Raw genomic sequence first — 18,130 nt, forward strand, 5'->3', positions numbered from 1 at the left:
TGTTTTTAATATATTTTAAAGGGCATTTAGAAACGTGACATTTTTTTAAGGGCATTTAGAAATGTGTGGCAATTTGGAAACTAGTTTGATTGCCGATAGTTGAATTATTTTTTATATAGAAATAATACTAACTTTAATGGAAAATATCAAATGAAGTGTGAGACATAAGGTACACAAAGTTGAGATGATTGAATGGTTGAAAAACCATTTTTCAAGTCATCTTTTACAGGAAAGTGATAAGATTAAGTAAAAGAAATGTTAAACTACCTTTAATCTTAGTTAATATACTAGCTTTATCAGTGTTGTCTTTTGGACCTAATGCCTATAATGAACCAAGGAAAAGATACTGTAGCTGAAATTTTTTCAGTCGTTAAGAACTTTTCACGTACTTTTTAATCCCTCCAACATGGAAATGTGTGTAAGTCTCCACACATAACAGTATCTGTCTCTCTATATAAATATATAATAAAGGTTGGCTCTTAAATGCTGTCTCTTCACCAAATTTTTTAGATGTCCCAAGAGTTCTCAGATTTGAATGATAAAAAGGGTGCCATAAGGTACTGCTTTAGTAATTAACTGGTTCTTTAATAAGTCCTCAATTACTTTGTTTCATGATAAGGAAAAAAAAAGTGTTCCAAGACAGAGTTACATTCGACATCTGGGAACCTCCTAACAGCTGGCTACCTAATGAATATGCATCTGCTTAAGAGGCTGTAGACCATTAATAAACCAATAGATGTAAAGCAGAAACAATCTTTGTCAGCTTCAAATGAGATTGGATGCAATGTGCTGTGAAGTGTCACTGTCACATTGAATCGAGTTTGGGAGGTTAACAATCGTGTCTTTGTAGCTCCATGCTTGCGCTAACACCCTTCCCAAACTGGTGGCCACGTTTCGGATGTACGACTTCTTGCTCCCGATTGCCTGATTTGAGGCTTATGACGTCTGTGTTTCAAAAATCCCTTCCATTTTGTTCCACTAAACCACACATTTGCCAAGACACTTTAAAACAAAGAAGTCATTTCCGGATCAGAAAGGCAGGAAATATCAGGATCAAATTGGTAGGGCCATCGATGGGCTTCCGGTGAATTGGAAAATATTTAGAACAAAACTTCTATGTGTCTGCAGGTAACCTGGGAACTGCCGGGTCCTCCTGAGGGAAGCCCTCACCCCTTGTGCAGGTAGCAATTCAGACCTTGATAACTGGTCTCAGTGAGACCCCACCTAATAGTCGTGTGATTAGGACGACCCCTGCCCCTTTTATTGGCTGAGACTTCTTGAGGGCCATATTCATAGAAGCCTTGCTTGAGATTATTATCCTGGTTAAACAAAGATTATACCTAGAAGAGCTTACATTTTCTTAGCTAAAATGTACCCACCACTCTAGTCTCATCCAAGTGCTCAGATAATATGTTTTGGAGGACTATTAAGGGCAAGGAGGAAAGCTGGACGTTTCTTGTAAATTCAACTAGCTTTTCTATTTCATTTTGATGATCTCTTTTTAAGTTGTGGTAAAATACACCTATTTTATGTGTATAATGTAAATTTATGTGTACAATTGTGGTAAATAACATAAAATTTACCATTTTAACCATTTTAAGTGTATTGTTCAGTGGTATTAGGTACCTTCACATTGTTGTGCAACCATCACCACCACCTATTTCTAGAACTTTTCATCTTCCCCATCTGAACCTCTGGGACCCAGTAAGCACTAACCCCCCAACCCCCACTCCCCTCAGCCCCTGGCTGCAACAATTCTTCTGTCCATGAGTTTGATTACTCTCAATACCTCATAAAGTGCAATCACACGGTATTTGTCCTTTTGTGTCTGGCTTTTTCCAGTTAGTATGTTTCAGGTTCATTCATATCATAGAATACGTCAGAATTTCATTCCTTTTAAGGCTGAAAAATATTCCATTGTATGTCCATACCACATTTGGTTTATCCACTCATCTGTTGGACGCCTACATTGTTTCTGCCTTTTGGTCATTATGTATAATGCTGTTATGAATTCAAATCCCTGTTTTCAATTCTTTGGGGCATATATCTGGAAGTGGCATTGCTGGATTGTGAGGTAATCCCATGTTTAATTTTTGAGAAGTGTCATTTGGCTCATTTTGGATTTCAGTTTTTTCCTTGACATAGGGCCTTTGATCAGATTTCATTTTCTCCTCCTTGGTCCCTTTGAGGAAAAACCCAATACAACCTCAGAGTTTGTTTATTTATTTATTTATTTATTTATTTATTTATTTATTTATTTTCTAATTTCATGCCTGGAAAATAAACGAAAATGTACACCATGGGGAATAAGTTTTTTAATAAGGGGCAGGGAGGAATTAAGGCCCACCCACTCCCTACAACACCACAGACTGATGTTCTATTAAAAGCTGAGAATTATGATTGTTTTTGTAAAACCCCATAGCATCAAATACATATGTAAACCCGTGTAATCTCTCAGTTGTGGGAGTGGCTCCTTTATCAAACAAAGCATCATCCTGAATTCCTACCCAGAGATGATCACCTTATTCATGGGGATGTAAGATCCATTTCCCCCAAAAACTATATAAAAGTTACCACCACAACTACCACTCATCTAATATGCTCATATTACAAGTGCAAAGCCAAACATCCCAAACTTCACATGATGGGTTCCTCAGTGACAGGAAAGTGGTTTGGTAGGGAAGGACAGTTTGTACTGTTCATGTAAATATGACAATATTCTCTACCACAATCCAGTAGGAAGTCATTTCTGGATATGCAATAATAGTCTCTAACCCCGAGCAGGTGGGGAGACATTTGAGGGAATCCCAGTGCCATACTCAGGCAGATACAATACTGTATCATTTTCGGTCCAAGTATGATGAAAAAATAAATTTTTCTTTTTTAAGAAAAAAAATTCCTTTAAAAACTCGTGGTGCCTCCTGTACATACATAGACGTGCCTATCTTAGATGCCAGCCAATAAATGGCTTAAACTCAGGAGATGTAAATAATATTATTTATTCACCCCTCATGACCTATTTGCAAGACAACTTCCTTTTATTATTCAGTTCTTCTTCTTTCCCTTTACCTCACCACATTTCAAAGCTATTTGGAGCAGATGATAGGTTCAGTTCCTTTCAGTTGGGACTGGGGTGATGGTATTTTTCTCTGTCAAGGTTGTATGTTATATTTTTATTGTTCTAAAACATGTGTAGGTGAGTCCCAGACCCCACACTGGGGATTTTTCCATGGGCTTCCCATAACAATAGCATTCTCAGGACTCAGCCATCAATGCTGTGGTTCATAAAATCCTTCAATAATGTTCAGTCTTCATTCAAATCCATAAGTTGTAGCCTCAGAATTCCATATTTTATACTTGAAAAGGAAAAAACCTTTAAGAAGATGGAACAAATAACTCTTTATAGCAAAAAAGAGCAAAAAAGTATCTGAGATCTGCTCCAAAAATATACACGATTAACACTGCTCTAAATCAGCTAGTATCTTTTCCATTCCCTGGCCACCACTCTTAAGCTCAGAATGACTTCTCACAAATGTAACAGCCTCCTCCTTGGTTTCTGTGTTTCTAGCCCCTCCTTCACTTCCAGTGTCTTGTTCATGTCTCCTCAGCTCATACACCACGGATGGCTCCCCATTCCCAGTCCAATCAAGTGCAGACATCCGGGGCGGTCTACCCACAGGCCACCTTTTCAGACTTTCATGCCTGGCTCCTGTCCCATGTGCCTGTTTCTCCTCCCCTGACTCTGGTCCAGGCCAGTCCCAGCCCCAGGACCCTGGAGGCCTTCACCCAGACCCAGGGTCTGGCAGCGGACATACCCATTCTTCTCTAGAAGAGTGAGCAATGCTAGGAGAGAGTGATCTCCCTCTGTCTCTTTCCTTGGATGATTATATTCATAATAACCATAGACTAGGTGCTTATAGCTGATAGTTCCCTCCCTGGATGGAAAACAATAGGAACCTAATGATCATAGTTATGTTAACTTTCATTACTGGCACCTCACCCGGCACTAGGCTGAGAGGTTTACATCCATGCTCCCGGTGTATTCTCATGATGGCCTGTGAGCTGATATTACAGTGAAGTTACAGCTTCCCTGGGGGTTTGATTGTAGAAGCAGGAAGATGGCAGATACTGGGTAAGGTCAGAATCGCTCTTGAAAATCTTCTAAATTGCACAAGGTGTTATGTACAGAAACCTACGCAACAATATATATGCATAAACACACAGCGTTATGCACAACATACAATAAAATAGATCTGCGTGCAGTATAACCGTGTGGCACTGAGGATGTAAACACTGGGACGCGCGCCAAGGTCACATTGTGAGACGCCGATGGAATTGAACCGCTGGAGGAAACCGCAGACTCGGGCCGCCCATCATCTCCTCGGGGCCAGATGAACATGAAGAAGGGGCCACAGCAGCGCCTACATGATTTTCAGCCGCTACTGAAATGACACAGCAATCCACCGTGTAGGAGCAAACAGGGGCTCGGCGCGGGGGAAGGGACCGGCTCGAGGTCCCGGCGGCCCCCGCAACTGCATCAGGTCCCTCTAACTCCCTGCTGCCGACCGACCTGCTGACGGCGTGGAGGGCGGCCCCTTCCAGCGGCGCTGCCACGGCGCTCCCCACACGCTCCCCACACTTGTGCAGGAATCCCCACCGCACCCTCGGGGAGCTACAGGCCCCGCGGACCCGGCCGCCCACCGTGCGCGGGGGCACAGCTGCCGAGTGCGCCGGAGGGCCGCGCCGCCAGGAGTCGGCCTGTCTGGGCGCCGCACAGATCCGGCCCTCTTTGGTCTGGCAGCACAGGGTGTTCTTCGGAAGGAAGGGAGGGGGGGGAGAGGGAGGAAGGGAGGGGAGAGGGAGGGAGGGAGGGAGGGGAGAGGGAGGGAGGGGAGAGGGAGGGGAGAGGGAGGGAGGGGAGAGGGAGGGAGGGAGGGGAGAGGGAGGGAGGGAGGGGAGAGGGAGGGAGGGAGGGAGGGGAGAGGGAGGGAGGGAGGGAGGGGAGAGGGAGGGAGGGAGGGAGGGGAGAGGGAGGGAGGGAGGGAGGGGAGAGGGAGGGAGGGGAGAGGGAGGGAGGGGAGAGGGAGGGAGGGAGGGAGGGGAGAGGGAGGGAGGGGAGAGGGAGGGAGGGAGGGAGGGGAGAGGGAGGGAGGGAGGGGAGAGGGAGGGAGGGAGGGGAGAGGGAGGGAGGGAGGGAGGGGAGAGGGAGGGAGGGAGGGAGGGGAGAGGGAGGGAGGGAGGAAGGGAAATAGTGTGTTAGCTTCCCATTCCAAAAGGAGAAACTGAGGTCCTGTAACTTTGCGGAGAGAGCCAGGACAAAAACCGGGACTCAATATTTCCAGGAATATAAAAGTAAATTCTTAAATATTTATTGCCACTAACACCAGATTAGGTCTTTTTTTTTTTTTTTAAGATTTTATTTATTTGACAGAGAGAGATACAGCGAGAGAAGGAACACAAGTAGGGGGAGGGGGAGAGGGAGAAGCAGGGTCCCCGCAGAGCAGGGAGCCCGATGCGGGGCTCGATCCCAGGACCCTGGGATCATGACCTGAGCCGAAGGCAGACGCTTAACGACTGAGCCGCCCAGGCGCCCCCTAGGTCATTTTTCTTAATACAAAACAGAAATGTATGTTGTGGGAAGCGAACCACTGGCGTTTGGCAGAACTGAGAGTAAAGCTGACTTCTCAGGGATTCAGATCCCTGGAAGGTGGGGGGACTGGAGCCCTGCTCTGCACAGTGCGGCCATCAGAATCAGTGGCAGAGCGAGGCCCAAGCCCAGGAGCCCTGGCAGAGAGGGCGACAGCCCGCCAATCATATGGCCTCCAAATGGAAAAGGAAGGCACATGGCGGAGCTGAAGATATAATCTGTTGCTTGATTACAGGTGTCAAGACAGCAAAAACAGTGACAGGAAGATCTAGCAAGTACTGTATTAGTTTTTAAATAACTTAAGGCAATATTTCCCAATGTGTGGTGCTTTGGTTTTTTTGCTTATTTGGGTTGGTTTGGTCATTTTGGGGAGCAGATGGAAGAACTTTTTTTGTGTGTAGGGGAGAACATTTTTAAAGGCTTTTTTTAAAATATCAGTTTTATTGAGGTATATTTGACAAATAAAATTGTAAGATATTTAAAGTATACATCGTGGTGATTTGATATATTCATATACATTGTGAAAGATCCCCCCATCTAGTTCAATAACACACCCATCCCCACACATATTTATCTTTTCTTTCTTTCTTTCTTTCTTTCTTTCTTTCTTTCTTTCTTTCTTTCTTTCTTTCTTTCTTTCTTTTTTTTTTTTGCAAGACCACTTACGTTCTACTCTCATGGCAACTTTCACTTATATAATTCAGTGTTATCAACTATAGTCACCATGTTTTACATTAGATCCTCACTCTGTATTCATCTTATAGCTGAAAGTTTGTATTCTTTTACTAATCTTTCCCTTTTCCCTCACCCCCACCGTCTGGCAGCCACTTTTCTACTCTTTGTTTCTGTATAACTTTTTTTGTAATTCCACATATAGGTGATACCATGCTGTATTTGTCTTCCTCTGTCTGCCTTATTTCACTTAGCATAATGCTCTCAAGGTCCATTCACGTTGTCACAAATGTCTTTTTCATGGCTGGGTATTATTCCACAGGCTATCCGTATACCACATCTTCTTTATCTGTTCATCCATTGACAGACATGTGGGTTGTTTTCATATCTTGGCCACTGTGAATAATAGTGCAATGAACCTGGGAGTGCAGATATCTTTTCAATATCTTGTTTTCATTTCTTTTGGATGTATACTCACAAGTGGAATTGTGGGATCATATACTTTCTATTTTTAATTTTTTGAGGAATCTCCACACTGTTTTCCACAGTGACTGCACCAGTTTATATTCCCACCACCAGTGCCCAAGGTTTCTCTTTACACCAACTCCTCACCAACCCTTATCTCTTGTCTTCTGTTTTGTTTTGTTTTTACTTACAAGCAATTCGTTTTTATTTACCCCCTGCAAAGGGAGATCCCTTCTGAGTTTGGACAGTGGTGACTGAACACGAACATCCTCTGGTTTTGCATTTAACATTTTGTTATCTTATGTAACTCAGAAGATGAAGGCTTTCTCCTTTACCCTTCTATGACAATTTCAGATGAAGATCGACATCACCTGGCCTTCCCCTTGTCCATCTCCTCCTCCTGCTAGAGTCACGGTTGTGGTCACTGTCAGTTCAAGACCCCTCAAGCTCATCTCTTGTCTGTCTGATGACAGCCATTCTAACAGGTGTGAAGTGATATCTCATCGTGGTTTTTTAAAATAATTACACACTTAATTTTTTTTTATTTCTTTCACTTTATGAGGTTGGCATTCCATTTATGGTCGTGATATAAAGGATCTTTTTGAATATATTAATTTAAGTGCAAATGAGAAAATTTGAAGCAAAGTAATTTCTAAAATAACGATACCATGGTACTGATGAGGCAAAAATGTGATGGTGATATGAGCAGGGCAGAACTTGGGGAAACACTGGTATGTGACAGGATGGCACCTCTCTTTAATTGTTTTGACCAGTGATCCCCAGAGAAGCTCCAGGGAAAGGTAAAAGCCAGAAGCTTTTGTTTAATGCATTTTCCATCTAGATTCATATGTAAGAATGTCCAAAACACTCTTAAGATGCTCCTAACAGTAGATCTGTTCCCCATCAACATGGGACATATTTCTGCAGGAAACCATGTCTATCTTAAGTTACCTCAACTGCTCAGAGTGGTGATCATCAAAGGTAGGTTCACACAGGCCCTGGGAGAATGCCAGAGGATCCATCGTGGCATGACAAGGATGAGATATCTGTTTGTAATTTATTTATCTAAAATATAGAAAAATAAATTTTACTAATGATTAATAAGCACATGGACAGGACAGATATCTATTTTATAAGTATGTACATTTGGGGGTCGGACAGTAAACACCATTTTATGAATCAAGATGTTTAGTCAAAAAGTTCGGTTACTACCATATATGAGAAAAAAGTCGATAGACCCGGGTGGTGCACTTTTGGTGGGTTTGCAGTCTGTTGCTCTCTCTCACTCTGTTCCGGAGGGAAGGCAGAAGACTCTGAAGAATCCACTCTTGAAGAAAAGAAGGGTGTCCAAGAGGTCTCCCTCACACATGAGGAATCATATGCTGTCTTTTTACAGACCTTTGGAAATCTCAAAACTCAACCATCTTATTTGAGTTCCAATTTTAAAAAAAGGAAAGACATCCCAGGCCACAAATGGACTATGTTCCCAAATTTTCTCACTATGCATTTATAACTCAGAATTTATTTTTCTGTAAAAATGGTTTATAGTAATTCATTTTCTTAGAAGAGATTTATTTAATACTCAGTGTGGCAGAAATAGTTGCAAAGAGAATTTACAGATTATAATGCTGTTACAATGCTAGTGATTAAATGGAACAAAATGTGGGTAAGAATAGTTTATGTTGAACCACACAGAAAGCCACAAGAATGAGAAATGGAGACTTTTGTGAACACTTTGAAAAGGTCCCCTAGTCTGCTTCTAGGACATGAAAGATGCACAGAACTAGCTTCTTCTTGTCCAGGTTCACTGCAAAACTCACAGCTCTTCTCTTCAATACTAAAGTATCACTAGTACACTCTTTTTGCTTACATTCATGGGTAGGGTCTATTTTGGGTCGGTGAAGAGGGGAAAGAACTTCATCGACCAAAGCAGGTCTTCATTATATAGTGGTCTGCTTATAATTAACCTTTTCTTGTGTCCTTCAAAAAGAAGGTTTTTAACATACCGCTCAGAGATCATTCAGCTTGTGCTGGGAATTGGCTATATATCAGTCGCTGTGGGTGTAATAAAAAGTCCCAGTGGCCCACTAGATAAGGGAAGGGCACACCTTGCTGGAATGTTGTTTAGTCCACAGTTGACAGAGATTATGGGGGCCTTTTCTGATGTTTTCCCTTAGGGACCCAGGCGGAAGGATATTTTTCCCCACATATTTGAGCAGCACCCACATCAGATTCATTGTTTGGGCGAGGTTGCTCTTCCCAAAGAACTTAACGTCCATGGGACAATGTGGAAATTTATGAATATTTTAGAGTCCCATTAACACATCACGAAGGTGCTAGAACAGACTGGTGATAACATAAAGCAGAGCTGTAACCACTTTCGGAGTATGACAGTGGCAGGGAGAAGTAAGGGATGAGAAACCGCTCTCTCTGCAGCTTTTGGCCTCCCAGCGCACACACTAACGACGAGATGAGCGCGAGTTCCTGTTGGAGGCTGACTGCGCACGAGTGCCTGCCCTTGGAAAAGAGTGATCAGGATACTGATGGCAACAGAATCGGGCCATCTCCCGCTCTCCTTCAGTCTCTCCTACCGGCCACTCTCACCTCCAGCCTGCCGCCCCCTCCCCTAATTGCCTTCCCCATCCACCTGCACTAGCTTGAAAAGGACACTAAGCAGAAAACAACTGGGGACATTGCCAGAAGAACAAACTCTTACGTTGCTCCAGACCCTCCTGTGCCTTTGCAAATGTTGCTTTCCCCCGAGAGGCCTTCCCTGACCTCGGTCACCCTCCGTCACAGCCTCCCGCTCTCCGGCTTGATACTCTCATGGCACTGTGCCTTGTCTGAAGTTCTTTCGACCTTGGTTCCTGGGGATGTATGGCTTTGGTCTCACTTCCGCAATAGAATGTAAACCCCTAAGAACAGGAAACTTGCCTGTCCCCTTTGTCCCAGTGTCTCCAGTGCCTAGAAGGTGCCTGGTCCCAGAAGGTGCTCAGGAAATAAATGTCCACTAAACAAATTCCCAGAAGTATCCAGGAAGACGATACAGGCGTTCAGTACATGTCTAGTCAGTAGACAGTAAGCACTTAGTAAATGGTGGTTATTATGTTTTTATGATTAAGTTGTTGGTAGCCCCCCCCAAAAAAATTACCTGGCCTCTAGGATTTGACAGTGTTCTTTCCCAGCCCAGCAAAATGTTTTGCTTCCTCTTGCTTCTCCCTGATCCTAGAAATAAAATTCTACTCTGAGCCTGAGAACTGCACCCCCAGCCACAGTCCTAACATATCTGTGTTTTAGCAATGCAGGCTTAGTGCTATGATGCACAGTCTCCTTTGAGAATAGTGGGTGAAAAATCCCCACAGGCTTGGCCTCAGCTTTCTTTGTTCACATTGTTTGCTTTGAAGACCTTAACGCGGTGCTGAGAAATCAATAAGCAGGGATTCTCCCGACCCTATATAGGTCTCCTTCTGATTCTCCTCTGGGAGGCTTGGCTCACTCCAATGCACTGATAAGTCATGAAGTGCCCAGCTCCATCTGCAAATTATGGCCTTGTAAGTAATCAAGGAACACCAAGTTTAGCGTGCCGTGGATTTTCCATCCTGAGTGTCATTAGATGAAACGAAAGTACACATTACAGGTTTGCGTAATGAACAAGCCTCAAGTTAGGTTTGCCGTGATAGGGTTATCAGTCATTGCACAAATTAATTATTTAGGAAAGCACTTTTTACAGTGGGTTTTCATTTAAGTTTTGCCCCTTGATATATGTGTATGAAAATGACTAATCCATCGGACACTGCTATTGTACTTGTGCATCTATCACTATCGGGCCTTTTTTTCATAATTGGTTTATTAATTATAGCATCTTAATGATCTGTTTAAAATAAATAAACCATTTGCACCATTTCAAAGGTATTTTGTGAGGCTCAGCTGATATTAAAATAGCACCAGCCTTATGTGCTTTTTCAGCAAGTGACCTAATTAGTTAATAAAGTAATTGAATATTAAAAAGGATGTTGCAAGTGATTAAAATTTAAGAGCCTTCAGAATGTTATTAAAGCTATAAATCATACATCACTGTTTTAATTTGCATAGCTACAGAATTACTAATGGTCCCACGTGCACATAGGGCATGGCAATTAGTCCTTTAACAAAATGTTGGTGATGTTGAGGTACCAAATTCTTTCAAGCTCTTTTGATAGCTACATAGAAACCTGCTTTTGCCAGATTAAATATCTAACTGTTGAAATTGCTGCTTGATCCCTTTGACAAGTATAGACGTCCATTCACTCAACAAATATTTATGATACCCACTGCATCCAAGAACTGTGTTAAGTGTTGAGTATAATGGTGAGCCAAACAGACACAGTCCTAGTGGAATTTAGGGACTAGAGATACTAGTCATGCACTTCTCTAAATTCATGTAAATTACAAAAGGCGATAACAGGCTATGAAGGAAAAGTATAGGATACTGCAAGAGGATTTTGCTGGTGAAATCTGAACTCCTCTGCTAAATTAGGGCCCAAACACTTACTTCCAGGTGAAGAGACAGGGACTTCACCCAGCAGGCTGAGAAGTCTTGTTCAAGCAAGAAATGCTTGATGAATCTACCAGTGGTGTGCAGGAAGGACTGGCTGAAACTGTTGGTTGTTTACTCAAGACCCTTTGTTCTTTCCTGGCTATCACAATTCCAGTTCTGTTTGGCTACAGGACTAGTACTATGCTTAGGGAATGTAGGCCCAGGGATAAATGATGAAAAGTCTAAATTTATTATTGTAATTCCATTGCCCTTTGCCTGTGGATTAGTTTATGGTGGATGTGCTCTGAGGAACTCTAAGAGGATTTTTGGGAGAATTTTCCTTCCTGATAAAAAGAGACACACAAGTATACACTTTCCCTCCATGCTTTTATATATCATCATTAATGAAGGTAATACTTGGTGCTATAGTGGCCATATTGAGACCATGGGGGGGGGGCAAAACAAACAAAACAGTATGCGCGTGTGCGTGTGCGCGCACACACAGACTCCCTAAACCTGAGAGCTCTGATACTGTTGAGTAGCTGAACTAACTCTGGAAACTGTGGATGTCCTACTACATGAAAAAAGAAGTTTCAGTTGGATATTCTGTTACTTGCCACCTAAAGCATCTTGACTGAACCAGATGGGTCAAAAATGAAGACACTGAAAGCTGAAAGACAAATTAAGAGGCTAATATAACTGTCCAGTTGAGCAGTGATACAACACTGAACTACGGTGGGACGGAACAGGAAAAATGGAAAGTGAGGTCAAGAACAGAGCTGAGGCATTGTGGACACGATTCAACAGAATTTGTCAACTTACTAGTTATCCTCGGTGCCAGGTAATAGTAATTGTCAACAATTGAGCATTTCCCATGTTCCAGGCATTGTTCTAAGCACTTTACATGTAGTGCTCATATAATCATTTCAACAGTTCTATAAAATACTGTGAATTGTCACCATGATTGAATTCTGTTTCAGCCATGCCTTGATTTGCCAAGTTGCAGTCCAGTAGCCTCTGCCATCCTAGTAGCTGAAAGCAGACGAGCGGCTTCTGACCCCTTGAGACAGCTGCTGGCTATATTGCTGCTTCCAACATTTTTTACTTCCTAACACACAGAGAAAATGACTATACTTTAAGGTACACACTAGGGTAAACTGAAGGGGACTTAGGGCATCTGTATGGGGCTTGGCAAAAGCCTTCATCATTCTTTCTCTTTATATTATATAATTATAAGAAAATAAAATTCAAAATATAAGGAAGATACTAAATACTGAACTTGTATAAACTTTCCAAAAAATAATGTCTTTAATTTTTAATGAGAAATTAGCATTTGCTTTTTATGAATATAGCTTTTTACAGCAGATTTTATGCTTCAAATAGGAATTCCTGATGAAGACTTTTGTAATAGTCAAGACTCTTTAATCATAGTCTCTCCAAATTCTTGATAGTCATCACTAACAATAAACTTTGTTCATACAGGTTAGTAATATCCACAAAGTAAAACATTTTTTAAAGACACTTCAAATTTAATAATATTTGAGTCATACTTAAAGAATCTGACAGTACTTTTTCTTTCACTGACAATGGTCCTATTGAAATTCCTTGAGATTGTGTGACTGGATTTCAAATCTTTGGCAACTTTTTCAAACCAAATTATTTCAAAATAAAAATGCTTTAATTCATAGACCACTCACGCATAGTTACCAAGCACAGCCGACTTGGACACCTCTGAAAGGGCACGTCAGTCACGGAGGGAAGAATCCAATATGTGTGAAGATAGATTCAGTGCTGTACCTGCCAAGAACCTCACTGCCCCCCCCCCCCGCCCCCTCTCCCTCCGCTGGAAATTGCGACTGGCTGTACTTTGGCCTGGAGCTCTGCTTCTTGCAGGGCCGGCTTCATGGGTGTGTGACCTAGACAGCCATACGGGACCCCACCCTCCAAAGGACCCCATTCTTGGTTTCAGGCTCTGTTGTTGGCATCTTGAAATGATTTTTGGCCAAATAGCACTGCATTTTCACTTTCCACTGGGCCCTGCAAGTTACGTAGCTGGTGCTGGCATCTGGGGCACCTGGAACACAAAGCCTTCCAGGAGCAGGCAGACTGTGCCTTTGCCCACAATGGGCAATGGCATGTGTTACTGCTGGCTGCTGAGCTGTGAAGCAACTTCTTAGCATCTGTGTTTGGCCTCTTGACATGGAGCGTAACAATCTGGATATCATCAGGCTTACCAGGTTCAATGTTCACATGACCATGGGCTACACCTTCCCACCTTGTTCCACTCAGCCACCCTCCAGGGACCCTGATGAAGCTGCCGATGCTTCCAGCTGGAGGTGACTGGTCCAGAGGTTCTAGCTGCCTCGAGAACCGAGGCATCAATTATATCACTCAAGAGGCCATGGCATACCGTTTGGGCAGTCCGGTGTGGGATGGGTTCCTAGGCATGTTATGTTCTGGTAAGAAGATCTCTGTACCTGAAATAGGCCTACCAGGTCCTGGCCAATATTTTTCAATATGAAGAGTTAGTATTAAATTTTGAATACGCACTCAGTGTAAGAGAATATAGATTTAAGTGATGATCACTGAGTGTTATATGTAGGAAGGACCGAAGTGGAAGGGAGAGCTGGAAGGAAACATTCTGAATCCTTCCAGGCTCCTCCTCTGGCATGTGAGGGTTTAAAGCAGTTTCTCCTAACCATTTTGGAATTGGAATCGATATTACTTTTGGTTTGATGTCATACATAATGTTGGTCTCTCTATTAAAATGACACATATAGGGGCGCCTGGGTGGCTCAGTCCGTTAAGTGTCTGCCTTTGGCTCAGGTCATGATCCCAGGGTCCTGGGATCAAGCCCCACATCAGGCTCCCTGCTTGGCGGGAAGCCTGCTTCTCCCTCTCCCACTCCCCCTGCTTGTATTCCCTCTCTAGCTGTGTCTCTGTCAAATAAATAAATAAAATCTTTAAAAAAGAAAATAAAATGACACATATATATTAATATATAAGGATATATAAATGTGCCTATGTGTATATACATGTGTGTGTATATTATATATATATATATATATATATATTTTTTTTTTTTTTTTTTTTAAATAAAATAAGCAAAAACCGTTCCAAGCCAGTGAGGACAGATACTCCCAGCACAGGGGAGGGAAGTTTCTGCCAAAACACTTTTCATGGAGCAACAGATGTGCTCAGATGAACTCTGGGGACTGGGGAGAAGCCGGGGGGGGGGGGGGGAGAGGACTCAGCTGAGGCATAATTGGACCTGGCAAGGGTAGGGAAGAGGCCGTACACAGGCCTAAGATTTCTCACACAGAATACCAAATGAACTAATTGCTTTCTGCCCTGAGAGGCAAGGATCACAAGCATGCATCAATCTTAGAACAAGGTCATACAAACAGAATCCCAACAGATATCCTTAAGTAAATACTACTTTATACTATTTTACATAAATACATACACAACACTCCCCATTACACAGTTATACTGTTTCAGCAAGAATCGTGCACTGAGAACTTAGTAGATGTTAACGGCACGGAGTCCTTTCCTTGCTCTGTACCATGTGGGCGTGTATGCACACGTGCACGAGTGTGCGGCCATTAAGCGGTTCTTGTGGTGAAAGCACTCATCAGGTCTACGCGCAGTGGAAGAAGACTATAACTGCATCCCTGCTTCTTAATATTCTGATTTTCTGATCTAAGTAAGTGTTCTGGCATTTATAAAATGGCCTGGCCCTCTTGCTACCAATCAGTGGCTTTCCAAGGATGATGAGAAAACTGTAAAAGTGTGAAACCCAAGCAGCACCAAATAACAAGAGTGGTTTTATCAAGAGTCCACAAGATAAGGGAGGAGACAGGAGAAGGAAATACACCCTGGATGACTCTGTGTTTCTACGTTGCTAAAATGTTATGCTCTGCCTTATGGTATATTTGAACCGAACAAGGGCAGGAAGGGAGGACCTTCTGGACTTCACATTCACAAAGGCCTCACATACAGACGTGGGGCTCTATTTCTAAATGAGGCTACACACCTACTCACAGGTATACAAAGAGGATGGAAAGCTATCATTCAACTTGAATTTTTAAAATATACCACGAAGTTTGCAACTTGGCTTTGACCTTTCTTCATTTTTTTTAGTGTATTGGGAGCCTCCAATAATGGAAGTGGCTGGGCCTTCTCTCAACCTTGAAGAGGAGTGTGTGCATCTTTTTATGTGTATTTGTCCTCCAGTGCACATTTTCCTAACTGGATTGGATGTAACATGCTCAATTAATTAGGGAATACATTTTTATTACCAACACCACTATTGGTTATAATTTGATCTCTATAAGGAACTGGCCAACTAGGCAGATTAGTGTGAACTGGCTCATGACTGGAGCTGAACAAAGATGTTGTGCGCTCAACACATCTGCTTTGCATATTTGTGCTTTGTTTATCATAAAACAGCTGATAATGATAAGGACGTGTAAGAAGCACAGTGTTAATGATAGTGTGAGTAGGGAGTGCGAACAAAAACCATGACTTCTGAGCAAAAGCTAGATGTAAATTAAACTCCGGATTTGTTCAGAGTTGAGGTTTTATAGCTATACATTTACGGCATTTAGAAAGACCTTTGGTGTTGAAATTCCTGCAAGAATAATTTCATCGCTTCAAGTGTGAAACTCCCCATTCACTGATCCCAACTCTTCCCACTGAAGCAGTTGCTTCATAATACTGTTTTTGCTGATGTGACCATTTTATTATGGAACAGTGTGTGTATTACAAAACACATGAAGCTTATATAATGCAACATTTCCTAACACGCAGTACACGGATCACTTGTGGCTCAGGAGGTATCTGCAGATAGTATGAAGACAAACATTTTAATTTCAATAGTTGTAAGTTTCTTTTAATGTGCGCTTTCGATTTAGGGCAAATTTTCCAACTTGCCATTGATGGTAGAATGATGCACAGCTTCCTTTTAAGTGTAAGCTAGAAGGGGGTCAATTTATAGAAAAATACCAAATAAATAAGCGGTAGTCTGCAGGATAAAGCAAAAATTGTGAGAGTGCTCTGCAAATGACCCATGTTTTGGAAACAATGGGCTATGTAATAAAAAGAAAGAAGGTGTAGGCTTTGGGTTGGGTTTCTGACAGTGATGATGGCCACACTGAGCCATCCTGGAGACCAGTGCCACACACATGTAAGGCTGCTGCCTGATGCCCCAGGAGCGTGCTTTTCCACGTGACACTAATTGGCCCACACAGGAGTGAAACCATGACCCTTCCCTCATTAGCCACATGCTCAGACCAGCTGAGCTAGCTCGCTCTGGGTCACTGGGGTCCCATGTAGGAAATTACCATTCCAGTGCCCTGTGGTCCTCTCGTAACCCCAACTAATGAATGTCCCGTGGAGCCTAATGTCATTCCTGGGGGAGCACACTGCTCTCCCAGTAGTGGAGAAGTTGATGATATTCTGAAGTTTTAACCCAGGGAAAGCCAAATAAGAAAGCACAGAGAACTCAAGAAGCCGGAGAACAATCTTTCAAACACCTGTGTGCTAGAAAAAAGGATGACAACAGCATTCTGCTCTATCCATCTGTTTGCCAGGGCAGGTCTCAGGACACAGAATGCAAGCACAGAGAAGTAAAGAATGCTAAGCACCTCAGAGCAAGCTCAACACAGTATAAATGACATTAAGTGCTTGCTGTCTGGACCAAGCACTTTCTGACACCAACCTTGTGAGGTAGGGTTGATATAGGATAATCCCTACTTTAGAGATCAGGAAATTCAGGCTCCGAAGTAATTAGTGCAAGAGGCTACGATAGCGAGCTCCTCCCAGGATTGCTGTATTCTAGAAATTAACAAATTATCAAGTTGAAAGGAAATTCTACAAGGTGGACAGAGAGCTTGCCAAACATTTTTGCCTGTGCCCCCTTTTAGGTCTCAGGAGAAAGACTGTAAGCCTTCAAGTAATCTTTATTTTTCTGTAGCTTTAGCACACCCATAGTTTAGCCTTGACAAGAGTTTCCTTAATAAGATGAATATATAGTCAAGGCCAAGAGAACGCATTCTTTCCAAGTGTTGGAGAACACTGGAAGGAAAGGGACAGCAGACTTTCTAATGCATATTGAAGAGCTGGGAAAGACCACTATGTCACCCCATCTCATCTGCTTTTTAACAAGGCTATTGGATCGATACCCCTTCCAGGGCCAAACTTACTGGTGGATGAAATACCTCCTGGTGCTCACTTGGCAGCCACTACTCCCAGAGCCACAGTGGGCCTGCTGCCCTGGGGGTGCCCACCACCCTCATCCTCTTTGGAAGCCATGAAGCCCTGTGTGTATGTTCACTTCCACCTAAATAACAGTATGAATCAGAAGGGACTAGAGAAACTTGAAGCAGATCACCAAACCATGTTTTAACTCAACCCTCTGGTTTCTGATTAATTGGAGGGGATGACTCAGCTTTGTCAGTTTCCTGGTCAATGCCTGAGAAATTTAATATTTTTAAGTTACAGCTGGCTAAAATAAACTCAAGAGTCAGACAGACCTAGAGAGTATCCCAAATTTGCCATTGATTAGCAAAGAGATGCTGGCAAGTTACTTTCTGGTTTGTGTGTGTGTGTGTGTGTGTGCGCGCGTTTTTAAGATTTTATTTGAGAGAGAGCACAAGCAGGGAAAAGGGTGAGGCAGACTCCCCACTGAGCAGGGAAGCCCAAAGCAGGGTGATCCCAGGACCTGAAGATCATGACCTGAGCTGAAGGCAGATGCTTAACGAACTGAGCCACCCAGGCGTCCCAAGTTACTTTGTTTTAGTTGCCTCACATATGTAAGAGGGATAAAA

The 18,130-nt window shown here is 42.8% G+C and overlaps 1 protein-coding gene across 3 annotated transcripts in view; it reads right to left on the reverse strand.

Annotated features, from left to right (window-relative positions):
* Nucleotides 1-5,877: 5,877 nt before the first annotated feature.
* The window catches only part of LSM11 (LSM11, U7 small nuclear RNA associated), a 28,593-nt gene continuing 16,340 nt past the window's right edge, over nt 5,878-18,130 (reverse strand). Inside the window, exons 5-6 of one of the 3 annotated variants that reach the window (XR_010413243.1) lie at nt 7,736-7,849; nt 5,878-6,715 (exon numbers count right to left, since the gene is read on the reverse strand). Coding sequence is in view for 1 of the 3 variants with exons in the window: in XM_045902056.3 (XP_045758012.2) it covers nt 7,846-7,849 (4 nt within the window). In the remaining 2 variants the exon portion in view is untranslated. Of the gene's footprint in view, nt 7,850-18,130 lie in introns of all 3 variants that reach the window. The other 2 variants (XR_010413244.1, XM_045902056.3) reach the window with 2 other exon arrangements.

Source organism: Mirounga angustirostris, unplaced genomic scaffold, assembly GCF_029215605.1.
Source record: "Mirounga angustirostris isolate CCGP_5_RB_7025 unplaced genomic scaffold, mMirAng1.0.hap1 SCAF_7, whole genome shotgun sequence".
Lineage (NCBI taxonomy): Eukaryota > Metazoa > Chordata > Mammalia > Carnivora > Phocidae > Mirounga > Mirounga angustirostris.